Source organism: Rhincodon typus, chromosome 13 (genome assembly GCF_021869965.1).
Source record: "Rhincodon typus isolate 14 chromosome 13, sRhiTyp1.1, whole genome shotgun sequence".
NCBI classification, from domain to species: Eukaryota; Metazoa; Chordata; class Chondrichthyes; order Orectolobiformes; family Rhincodontidae; genus Rhincodon; species Rhincodon typus.
This window is the reverse complement of record NC_063344.1, coordinates 48,415,918-48,428,630: the sequence shown is the minus strand read 5'-3', so window position 1 is coordinate 48,428,630 and position 12,713 is coordinate 48,415,918. Positions and strand designations below refer to the sequence as shown.

Here is a 12,713-nt window from a genome sequence, read left to right as displayed (position 1 = left end):
TCAGGATAAGATAGACTATTGAAGCTCTATAAAGACAAACCTAGTAATTATGCTGGCATCAGACTTCCATTGTGAGGTTCCACTGCTAACCCCACATAAGTTTCCATGATCTAATGGAGTGGCCTGGAAATCCAGGCCTTCAACCATTTAGAAGTGAAGATAGAACAGCTTCAAAATCTTGAAAATAAATCTTACTTCTCTTTTCTTCAGGGATCCATGAACCTGGATCCTCAAGTGATCCCCACATGCATTCTATGGTTCTCGCTGAGAAAGAACATTGCTGCATTAACACAACCTTGTGTCTCAACTGAGGCTGGAATGAGGGACCTAAGCATCCAAGGCTCACATCCTTCACATCGCAGGCCTTGTAAAGAATAGTCAAAAACTCGACCACTTTTTAAGGCTGATAAGGAGACTTTTGGACCTGGCATATCAGAGTCCTGGCTGAGTTTGTGACCATTCCGTAAGATTTAACAAAGTTACAGTAGCAAGTAACCACTATGTAAACAAAAAGTTTCTCATCTGTAGTTAAAAGTCCCATTTGTTGCTGATTGGTCACAAACTAGGTAACAAGTTTTTAATTTTACTATCAGATCCCTTACAATGTTAGTTTTCCTAAGTCAAAGGATATTTTATAATAGTAGCTTTATAAATATCATTCAGTGCTAAAACCAATGTTATATGTTACTTTGCAGTTGCATTATTAAGTATTCTGAAAATTTTGCTGGACCTTAGAAGGTTTAAAGGAATGTCCCTTATTTTTTGCCTTATGTGTGTGTGTTTTTTTGTCACATATTACCAGTTTTAAAGTTGACATGATATTTTGAGATGATATTGGAGATCAGGAATCCATGTGAAAATAGTTATAGAAAAATAAGATATGATTTCAAACTGTCCCAGTGGAGTTTGGATGCCCTCACCAGCTGCTACATAGAGCACTGGATAGTATGTAACTGCTGTCCGAGCTGTTAGTGCCATTAACTCTTCTATCTGGAGCCATTTGAGCTACACCTGTGTGCATCTGTATGTTCTACCTTGAATCCTGATGACTACTGCCATTTGAATACCTCCAGGAGCTGAAAATGCCTTTTTACTCCTTCCTTCTATCAGTACTATGCATTTTGTTATGCTTTCATGTTTCTAAGACATAAGCCTTAAAATTATACAAATGATGGTGTCTTCATTTTGAAGTAGGGATTAGGTAGTTGCCAGTAAAACCAAAAATAAACACTTTAATGGAGGTCATGATGTTGGCGGGGGGTGGGGGCATGTGCGTGGTGTGTAGGAAAGTGGACTGGTTAAAGCATGACAGTAGAAAGACATGAGCAATAACAGGTTGGAGCTTGCAAGCGATGGCAATTTGTGGCAGAGATGATGAGTTGCAGTCGGCAGCGGCTTTGCTCAAGATGAGGCAAGCTCTCTGCATCTCTTGGCTGACAGAGTACTAGCATAAATACATCAAGATGTTTCATCTCTTGAGGAAGAGATACTGCCATGCCAAATAACATTGAAAATGGTAACAGATGTGCATGTGACAGGCTTGGAATGTTACCAATTGTTAGTCTTCAATTTCATTCTTTCCAACCATTGTGGAGGGATGAATATTGACCTGCATCTGTCCGCAGTGTAGAGAAAAGATGCCGGCAATCACCTTTGCAGCATGATGGGAACATCCAGATCTGGGAACACTGTTTTTGCAATTTTCTAAGACATTTTCGAAAAACGTTACGCCACATTAGTGATGTTGTTTGAGCAAATGCATAGTGGAAATATATAGATCAAGGTATCATGTCAGTGCTGTCACTGTGAGCTCACAGTTTCAGCCATCATCTTACTGAAGCTCACACAACTGAATGTGTATGACGCTGCAGCACGAAACCACTACTGGCACTATTTAAAGGAGTTACCCACCATTTACTTTCTCGTGGCTGATTGATTTCTTCTGGCTATTGCTACCGTTCTATATGGTTTTGATGCCTTCCATCGTTGCAGGTTTCAAAAATCTATAGGGACTGGTGTGATAGATGTTACAGTATTCTTTGCTGACTTCATGTCTGGGTGAAATTGATTCATACAGAAGTGAAGTGCACACTAGTCACCCTGCCTCTTGGAATTGAACATGTCTTGCAGAATGAACAAAAGGTCTCAAATAGCAGAACAAGCTACTTGAAAAGTAGGAGTAGGGGTGAAAGACTTTTAGTGGTGGTCATATCTATACAGGTTATGAGCAATTTTCCCACCTTATCGGTGAGCACTTGTGAGACGTGGCCATGATGTGACCACAAGGCAACTGGCTTTTCTGTGCCAGTGCTTTAAGTATTTGTGACATCTCATGATTTTCAGTTCAGTATTGTTAATTTCATATTGTTCCCATGCCAGACAAAGGCAAGCAGAGTGAGCATAAATGTTAGTTCGGATTGCATGCTTTTCCATAAAGCAAGCTGCCATTGACCAAATGCATATTCTTTGCAGGCATTGCACATCAGTCCTGTGCTGGAACTGATGTGTAATCAAAGGCAGTAAGTCATGCAGACCAATAACCTTTATTCTGACAGTTCTCATGATTTCTTCATTCTGTGGCAGTTTGCTATGCCCAAAGTTCAAAGATGACAGCAAACCAAACTATGGCTTCTGGACAGGAAGAACTATTTGCTCATAAGGTGTCAACCTTTCTTGTTAATTCACTGCCAGCCAATTAAAACAGCCTGGTGTGATATCTCAACATCAATCACAAAAGGAGCCATTAAAAATTCAAGTAACCTTTAGCTAACACTGGTCCTTAAAGGCTTTTGGTCAAGGGGTAGGGACACTACCACTGCGCCACAGGAGGGCCACTGCTGTAGTACTGAACCGAGCCACGAAAGGCCATCACCTGCATCCCATTAAAATCAAAATAAAGGAACCCGCATTTCCTCAAAACCTGTTCTGCTCAGTGCACCTATGAGAGAAACCTCCAATTACAGAAATCATTGCAGGTGCTAAATTATGATTTCAAGTTTTCAATCTGTTCTTCTGAGAAAGAAAAATCCACAGGCCTGCAATGTAACAGGCCAATCTTATTTTCATCCTTATATCTATCTTATCTGCACCTACTTTAAACCTTTGTACCTATATTTTTATCTAATAACTATCATTTATTTTACTTAGTAACTTACAGCAATAATTGTGTAATAAATCAAAGATTAGTTTAAATTTGAAACTAAAACTTTTACTGCTGGTTATTTCTAAAATTTGGCCATTCAAAAAACTGAGTGAGATTAGTACAAGCTATAACAATTTGCTGTTCACTAACTACTCTGCGGGCACACCTGGTGAAATCGCAACATAAGCGATTGTGAAATCAGGAAGAAAGCCACGAGGAGGAATAGCTGTGAAGATACTCAATGTTTTACCCTTGCCACTGGCCTCAGTACTATTTTCTTAATGAACTTAATCGGTATCTCTCTTCCCTCCAGTTACTTCCTGCCATTATTTGTGCATCACCTTCTGCAAATGAGATGGATCTATGTCAATCAGTGCAGTGTAATGTGTTTGGAAGATTTGCTTATCATGTTGACTAGCTAGCAAGCTAAGAGATATGAGGTTTGCAACAGTGCCAAGTGTATGAGGGTAAGGTTAAGCAAATGTAAGCAGGAATGATTAATGGTAGCTGGATGATAGAGGTGTGGTGATTTGGTGGTCACTGAAGCTGTTAAGTGGTACTTTTGGTAGGAGTCACAATTTGAAGGTGTGCATCATAAGTGCAACCACATGTAACACCTTTGCCCTGTGTAAATCCATCCTAGACAACTTCTGAATTGCATCTGAATTGTCCCTTTAAATAGTGAACTTCGGTCCAATTCAAGTAGATGCCCATCACTATGCAAGTTGGAGATGCATACATATCCAGAAAAAAAAGTAAGGATTCAGTTGGGAGAATTTAGACAAGGTAACCCTCTCACTTTACTCCCAAGTTTTACTCACACTGTTACCCTTCCACATGGAACACACCTTTGGACCAACTTTAGGGCCATAATTTTTCAGTATTCTGTTGCTGAGATGCCCCTGTGATAACTTATTGCCTGGTTTTATCAAAGAGAAAGTACACACACCACTTGGATCTATGGTTTAGAAGGTCTTAGTATTGTGAAGCTATAAGTTTGCAACATGCATGTGCTTGCACCAAAGTTGACAGTGCATAGTCCTGTGTATCCTTCTGGGGATGTGGCTATTCAGCAGCTAAGGCTCTGTAAAATGAACACTGCAGTATTGTGAGCACCTATGGGAAGAAGAAGTTTTAATTGAAAGGCTTTATGCTAGAAGTGAATAGTTCATTGTTGATATATTGCATAATCATGATCTAATGTTTCAGATCCTACCACTTGCCTAGATCATTAAATTTCTTGCAACACTATAGCTGTTATTTTATGAGCGGAGCTGCGTACATGCATGGAGTAATCATTTCCTTTCCAAGTTCTGCATCTCATGATCCACACTTCAGAAGTAATGTATCTTTCCTGAGCTGTTTTCCCTTGGACAATTGCCAGACATCTCTTCAGTGCGCTTTCAAATCAACAATTTCATTTCAACCCCATGTTCATCATACATTCATAACTTACGAGTCATAACACCAAATCAGAAAATACGAGTGACTTCAGATTTACCTCTGAAATATGCCCAGGTAGCACTCACTATTTGACTTGAGCTTGAGTATGTGTACCTTGGAAGGGTGAGGGAAAATTCATACGTATTTTCTAACTAACTTTGTTGTTTTGTTTTCTTAAAACAACAGTTGACGCAGCAAATTTTGACCAAGAATGGCTGAATAAGGTGTCAAAGTATATGCCTTCTGGAACTTGTCCCTCTAGCATTCATGATGCAGGAAAAACCAAGGAAGGGCAAAGGTACGGCTGAGTACTGAGTGGAATTTAAAATGCGTTAGGAGTTTGACCTGTATGGATAAGAGTTAGACATAGACATTTTGCAGCTTTAAGGTTGAATCATCAATCTGAATGAACCAAACTAAGGATCAAGAAAATCTACCACCTCCTTCCATGAGAGCTTCTACCATATTTTGTTTCCACTTGATAGAACTGTTCATAATGCTGCTCCCACGCATTTGTTTTGCTTGAAAAATGCATGAAACTTTGCATACTTAAAACTAGTGCATGCACAAAATAATTAAAGGTCTAGAGGGTAATGGGGAAGAAATTCGGTCACATTACACAAGGCTGTGGTTAGACTTCTGTACAATTTGGACACTCACCTTAGAAAGGATACATTGGACAGGGAAGAAGTGAAGCACAGGTGAGCAGAATGTTATCACACTCCAAAAATTGCATGCCTTGTTCATATAATATCTATTCATTATCTAGAAGATTGAAGGATAGGAGGTGGTTTTATTGAGGATCTTTTGGAACTTTGAAATGTCACTAATTGTTGGTGCCCTAGATTTGGGAATAAGTGATCCCACAAAGAGGATTTCTGTTATGCTTGGCTTTATGTTTTGTATTCTGTTGCTTCAAAACAATCTTTTGCATGTGCCTTTGGAAAAGAGTTCTTTTAAAACAGATTGAGGCAAGCCTGGGCAGATTTTCAGGTATTACCATTTGAAACTTTGAGCCTTTTATTTGAGAAAGTGCTACCTACTTGGTTGTTTTTAGTGAACGCTAGGGCTGAATTTCCACAAATATTGATGAATATCTTCAGTATGAAGATGGGTTTCCTCTCTACGAAGACAGTGCAAAGTCACTCTTCCCAATACTATCATCAGCAGAGGCATTTTTGAAACGTAGATTTTTGAGGTTGCAATTATGTTGATTCTGTCATCTTCTAATGCAGGCCCAGTCTAGCAGATTTGTCCTTCAGGACTTGATTAGCTGGATCAAAAATGGTGCGACCAAGCCATTTTTGGTGATGGGTCTTAAAGTTATCTGTAAAGCATTCTGTGTCTCCGCTATCCTCAGTGCTACTTCAAAGTGGTGTTTAACATGGAGGAGTGCTGATTTGTCAGATGAAGAAGGGTGTTAGGTAATATTCACCAACAGGTTTTCTTGTCCCTGTTTGATCTGAAACCTTGAGAATTCATGGAGTCCAAAATCAATGACTTTGTGACTTTATACTACTGTGCCTTAGTATGGGTCTGTCTTGCCAGTCATGTAGGACATACCTACGGATAATGGTGGAGAAGTCTAGGATACAATTCAATGATACTATGAGTATGACTGTACCAGGCTATTACTTGATTAGTCTGTGGGACAGCTATCTTAATATTGGCACAAGATTCTAAATGTTAGTGAAGAAGACTTTTCAGGGTCTGTGGGCAATGCCTTTATCACACCTGATGCCTTGGTAGATACCAGTGGTTTGGCCAATTGTATTCTTTTTCAAGTTTTACTGAGTGACTTGTTAGGCCATTTGAAATGGCAGGCAAGACTCAACTACATTGCTGTACATCTAGAATGGCATTTACGGTTGAACAGATGTTTTTCCTCTCCAAAGGATAAGAGTGAACCCGAAGGATTTTGTATGACAATCCTGTAGTTTCATGGTTACCATTCCTGAGACCAAGTTTTCCAGGTTTATTTAATTGAATTTAAATTTCCCACACTGCTGTGGCAGGATTTAAATGCATGTCTGTTGAAAATTAGTGCAGGTCTCTGTTCAGCTCCTTTTTACCTTTGGCTTTTCTATCCTCCTTGGTCCCTAATGCCCTGCACTGCATTGCATTTGATTATTCTGCAAAGAAATAGCGACAATAGAATCTAATGTGAAAAAAATGCAAAAAATGCAAGTTGGCCACTTTCTCAAGATGAATAGCAAAACAGAACATTATTTAAATGGATGTCTGTTGTGCCTGAATCACAGAAAGTTAACATGCAGATACTTCAAGCTTTGATGACTAATGCACTCTGGTTTTATTTTTCCTCCTTTCTTTGTGGAAATCCATGTTGTTGGGATTGTCATCAGCTTCAATGTTTTCTCTACCACAAAGAATTGTGGTCACCCAAGCTGTGTCATGATGTTGAGGGTAAGATGACAAAGAAAAGCTCTTCCATGGTAATTTCTGAAGGATTTCCTTGTTTTCTTTTTGAACTTTGGAGTCTTTTTTTCAGGCGTGCTGTACTGTTGTGGACAAACCAAGATTCTTGTATGTGTAGCCAAGGCAGAAATCTGCGAGAGTCAATGCTGAGTTTGTTAAAAGCCATAAAGGCTTAATTTTGACAAAGTTGCATTTATATCGCACCTTTAAGACAATGGAATATCCTAAGGTGCTTGATCAGAATAATAGCAGATCAAATTTGATGCCTGGCATCATAGCAGCATGTTAGGACAAGGAACAAAAACATTGATCAAGGATAGTAGGAACTGCCGATGCTAGAGAATCTGAGATAACAAGGTGTAGAGCTGGATGAACACAGCAGGCCAAGCAGCATCAGAGGAGCAGGAAGCTGACGTTTCGGGTCTGGACCCTTCTTCAGAAATCAAGGAGGTTGTTTTTAAGTATGGCTTAAAGGAGGAAAGATGCAAAAAAATGGAAAACTTTAGGGGGAAATTATACCCTAGGCAAAGAAATAAAAATGAAGCAATTGAAATGAGAAGAAAAAAAGAAAATTAAACAACGAATGCACATGAACCCAGAACTGGAGTACCACCAATATCTCAGTGAGATATAGGGCCGAAGTAAGTTACAAAGATAGAGTGGGGTGTGATCATGGAGTGATGTGAATACCAGGATGAGAACTTTGTATCATCAGCACAAAAATCGGTACTCCCATTTAGCTTCACATCCACTGTCTGGATTTTTATGAATGCCTCTAAGCACTATATATCTTCTTGGTGCTCCACGAATTTGAGTTAAGAAGAAACAAGAAATGGGGATTAGGCCGACTACATCTGGCTCAGTTTGGGTGATTGTGACTTCACCACCCTGCTTTCTCACTACATAATTTGATTTTTGTTTTGCTCGTAAATGAATCCATTTGCTTCATGAAAGTATTTGTACCATTCCCTTAAAGAGCAACCTGTGTCAAAACATTACTTTGTGTAAAATGTTTCAACTTCTATTCTAACTCCTTTTTAAAATAAGAACAGAAAATGCTGGAAACACTTAAGCAGAGATAGTGACATCTGAGAAGAGAGAAACAGATTTAACATGTCAGGTTGATAATCTTTTACTAGAGCTAAAAGATGTTAGAGATGACAGCTTTTAAACATTTTAACTTATATGTCATGTCATTTGAGCCTTTCACCACTGCAAATTAGACCATTTTTGCACATAATTTTCAAGTGGGAGTCTTAAATGAAATTCCTGAAACCTCTTGTTGCTAGCCTCTGTGGCCTATAATGAGCAATAATATTGTTTGTATGATTCTTGGACAGAACTCTACTCCAGAGGCATGATCCAGTGTCTGAGAGAGCAATACTGGAATCTCTGTTAATTTGTCCTCCAACTTTCTCTTTGTATCAAATTGATCTTATTCATTCTTGTATTGCTCCAGCTAAATCACATCTAAACTTTTATATTCTTTTAATTGTGAGGATGCAAACCAATCACAAACTCCAGACTAGTTTGACTTTCAGGTTTCTGATGTGTTGAACAATGAAACTATTTAGAAATATATTTTGTTCAACTTCTTATGTGAACAATTTTCATTAATCATCAATTAAGACAGGGAGTGGTGATTGAGGGTTGCTTTTTGGACTGGAGGCCTGTGACTAGCGGTGTGCCGCCGGCATCGGTGCTGGGTCCAATGCTTATCACCATTTATGTTAATGATTTGGATGTGAATATAGGAGGTATGGTTAGTAAGTTTCCAAATTACACCCAAATTGGTCGTGTGTGGATAGTTAAGAAGGTTATCTCAGTACAAAGGCACCTTAATCAGATGGGCCAGTGGTCTGACAAGTGGCAGATGGAGTTTAATTTAAGTAAATGTGAGGTATTACATTTTGGTAAGGCAATCCAGAACAGGACTTATACACTTAAAGGTAAGGTCCTGAGGAGTGTTGCCGAATAAAGAGGCCTTGAGGTGCAAGTGCATAGGTCCTTGAAAGAGGAGTCACAGGTAGATAGGTGAAGAAGATGTTTGGCATGCTTGCCTTCATTGGTCAGTACATTGAGTAAAGAAGTTGGACATGATGTTGCGACTGTACAGGACATTGGTGAAGCCACTTTTGGAATGCTGTGTTCAATTCTGGTCACCCTGCTGTAGAAAAGATGTTGTTAAACTTGAAAGGGTTTATAAAAGATTTACAAGGACGTTGCTGGGATTGGAGCGTTTGAGCTATAGTGAGAGATTGAATAGGCTGGGGCTTTCTTCCCAAGAGTGTCAGAGGCTGAGGGGCGACCTTATAGACATTTATAACATCATGAGAGGCATGGACAGGATAATCAAAGTCTTTTTCCCAGGGTAGGGAATTCCATAACTAGAGGGCATAGGTTTAAGATGAGAGGGGAAAGATTTAAAAGGGACCTGAAGGGCAACATTTTCATGCAGAGGGTGGTGTGTGTATGGAATGAGCTTCCAGAGGAGGTCGTGGAAGTGGATACAATTACAATATTTAAAAAAGTCATTTGGATGAGTACATGAATGGGAGTGGTTTAGAAGGTATATGGACCAAATTTTGGCAAATGAGATGAGATCCCATTAGGATATCTGGTCGGCACAGACAAGTTGGACTGAAAAGTCTCCTTCCATGCTGTATAACTCGATGACTCTAAGTACTTGTAGGACAAAACTTTGCATGATGAATGTTGATGTTATATTGCACATAACCAGCAACCTCCTAGCTTAGTCAATTTCAAAGCTCAAATTTGCAATTTGATGGTTATTCATATTGTTTCCCTTCCCCTGCCAATGATAATAGGCCACGCTATGACCATCACCAAGAAGAGACAATCTAAACACTGCTCCTTGACATTCAATGGTGCTTCCATAACTGAATCTCCCACTGTCAACATGCTGGGGGTTACATTGACCAGAAATTCAACTGGACTCACCACATAAACATAGTGGTTACACGAACAGGCCAGAGGCTAGGAATACTGTGTGAAGTAACTCACTTCCTGATTCCCCAAAACCTGATCCATCATCTACAATGCACAAGTCAGGAGTGTAATGGAATACACCTCACTTGTTTGGATGAGTGCAGCTCCAACAACACTCAAGAAGCTTGACACCATCCAGGAAAAAACAGCCTGCTTTATTGACACTACATCCACAAGTGTTCACTTCCTCCACCACTGATGCTCAGTAGGAGCAGTGTGTGGTGTCTACAAGATGCACTGCAGAAATTCACTCAAGATCCTCAGGCAGCACCTTCCAAACGCACGACCACTACCATTTGGAAGGACAAGGGCAGCCAATACATGAGAGCACCAACACCTGCAAATTCCCCTTCCTCCAAGCCACTCACCATCCTGACTTGAAAGTATCTCACTATCCTTCACTGCTGCTGTGTCAAAATCCTGGAATTCCCTCCTTAATGGCATTGTGGGTCAAGGACAACTAGGGATGGGCAATAAATGCTGGCCGCCAGTGACACCCACTCCCCACAATGAATTTTAAAAAAAAATTCTGTACCATACATGCAAGAGCACATAACAGATACTGTTATCCACCATTTCAGCTGGTTGCTGCTAATTAACTCAATTTTGACCAATAACAAAAGCTCCATTGGGTACACATCTTGGGCAAATAAATTTAGGTTATTCATCCAATTAAAAATCTTATGGCTGAAGAAGCCAGAGAAGAAACAATAGTGGTTTACACGTTATAAAAGTGATGAGTTTATTGCAAACTTCCCTTCAACTCTACAAAAATTATTGACTGGAGTTTTGGTACTTCGAAGTTTACAATGAAATGTATTATTTTGTATCTGCAGTAATCCTTCAATAGATTAAGATTCAGCAAAATTTGTTGTTATGTAAAACTGATGACAACTTTCTAGCATGTACATGTACATTTAAATGCGAAATTCATAGGTTTGTGTCACTGATACCCTTCTCCATAACATAGGCTGTGTCAGACTTTATTGATTAAATCAATCAGAAATTGATGTATTTCATTTCAAGAACCGATGGAAAAAGTTAAATCTGATTCAGTCTGAGTTTTTAATGGCATTCTTGCTTAGCAACCTCTTTGACTCTAAAAATGAAGTTAGGAGTATGAGTCTCATTCCCTTAAAAGATTTAAAAATGTAATTTTAATAATATATATTTAAACGTTTTTATTCTGATAATTACACATTGGGTTAGAGAAGTACATGTCCCAAACATTATTATATAATACTAGTGCTTCACTGCTGTTCTCAAATTCTATGCCAATGTCATGTATCCATATAAGCTAAGCAATAATTGTGTATTCTGATTGAAATTATGCAGGATAGAGACCCCAAGTTTTAAACTTCTGTACTGTAAATGATAAGCTCTCATTGCTGTAAGTTTCTGATAACTGAAGTAGAAGAACTATTCTTATTGCCAGTATATTCAAAAACTTCACAGCAATGAAAATTGTTTGTACACCGTTAATGTTACAATTTAAGTAATAATATAATGGAATTTTGCATTGTAGCACAACATGTGCCAAAGGACCGACTGCTCCACTCCCTGTTACTCCCTCTGGTGGTTGTGGCTGTCCTGCTAAGAATTCTCCTCAACGAAACTTTAATGGACAGCATATGATGAAACATGGAAGAAAATGAACCTCACACTGAAACTACGTGGCTCTTCATTATGTGACTTGGGCCATTTTTTGTTTGTTTGCTATTACTAAGGCTGTGCTTTTTGAGTTGTGGTTTCGTTCCCGTAGAATACTTCAGTTCATTTTTAGCTTTTGGCTAAACCTGCACAACCAGCACTTATTTTTTTTTTTGTCATCAGTAGTGTGCAACAAATAAAGGGAATGCATTTTATGGAAGTTTATAGTCAATATCTATTTACTCAAAATTGACACTCAATATAGAAATACAGGTGAAGATTTTGATTTAATTTAATAATATTGAATCAAAATACTGGGCTTAATTTTCATTGGTGATGTACAACAAGTGGGCACTGATAGGGTAATTACTAATTCTACTTGATGACATTGGTGGGAGGTACAATGTTTTGGGGGTATGTAGCCTGATTTACGTCAGTCAAGAATTTAAGTGACTCAACTTTAAAAATATTTAACAACGCTGCCTTCACTCCTCTCTGGAATAGAGAATTCCACAGACTAACAACCGTCTGTGAGGAAAAAAATCTCATCGCCATCTTAATTCGAAGAACTCTTAGTTTTAAATTGCGCCCTGATCCTAGCCCTAGCCCCTCCCATAAGGGGAAGCTTCTTTTCAGCATTTGCCCTGTCAGGTCACTTCAGGATATTGCATGTTTTAAGATGATGACTTTTCATTCTTCTACATGCCCAACCAACCCAACTGGATTCCCACCCAAAGCGAAGCTAATTGGTAGCCTTGTCTTCTTGTCAGGTGAGGAGCCTGCAGTGGGAGCCACAGGTAGACTTCCTGTTCGGGGGCATAGTTTCTCAGGTGGAGTTGGGGGGGTGGGGGAGAGAGAGCGGAGGCGGGGCAGAGTGGAATAAGTGGTTTGGAGGGATGGGAGAAGATCAAGAAGCAGTGTCAGAGTCACTGTGTGGGAAGACGTCGTTGATTATGATGAGGGGTGTGAGTAATGATATTGAGGTGAGGGATCTAATCAAATGGGGAAGGAACCAGGTTATCTTGGTGCTTGG

General features: G+C 39.3%; 1 protein-coding gene across 2 annotated transcripts in view; it reads left to right on the top strand.

Annotated features, from left to right (window-relative positions):
* mlf1 (myeloid leukemia factor 1) overlaps positions 1-12,510 on the top strand; it is a 35,661-nt gene extending 23,151 nt beyond the window's left edge. The window contains exons 6-7 of one of the 2 annotated variants that reach the window (XM_048604625.1): positions 4,772-4,883; positions 11,556-12,510. In XM_048604625.1, coding sequence (XP_048460582.1) covers positions 4,772-4,883; positions 11,556-11,685 — 242 coding nt within the window. In that variant the 3' untranslated portion in view covers positions 11,686-12,510. The remainder of the gene's footprint in view (positions 1-4,771; positions 4,884-11,555) is intronic. The other variant, XM_048604627.1, reaches the window with a different exon arrangement.
* Positions 12,511-12,713: the final 203 nt, after the last annotated feature.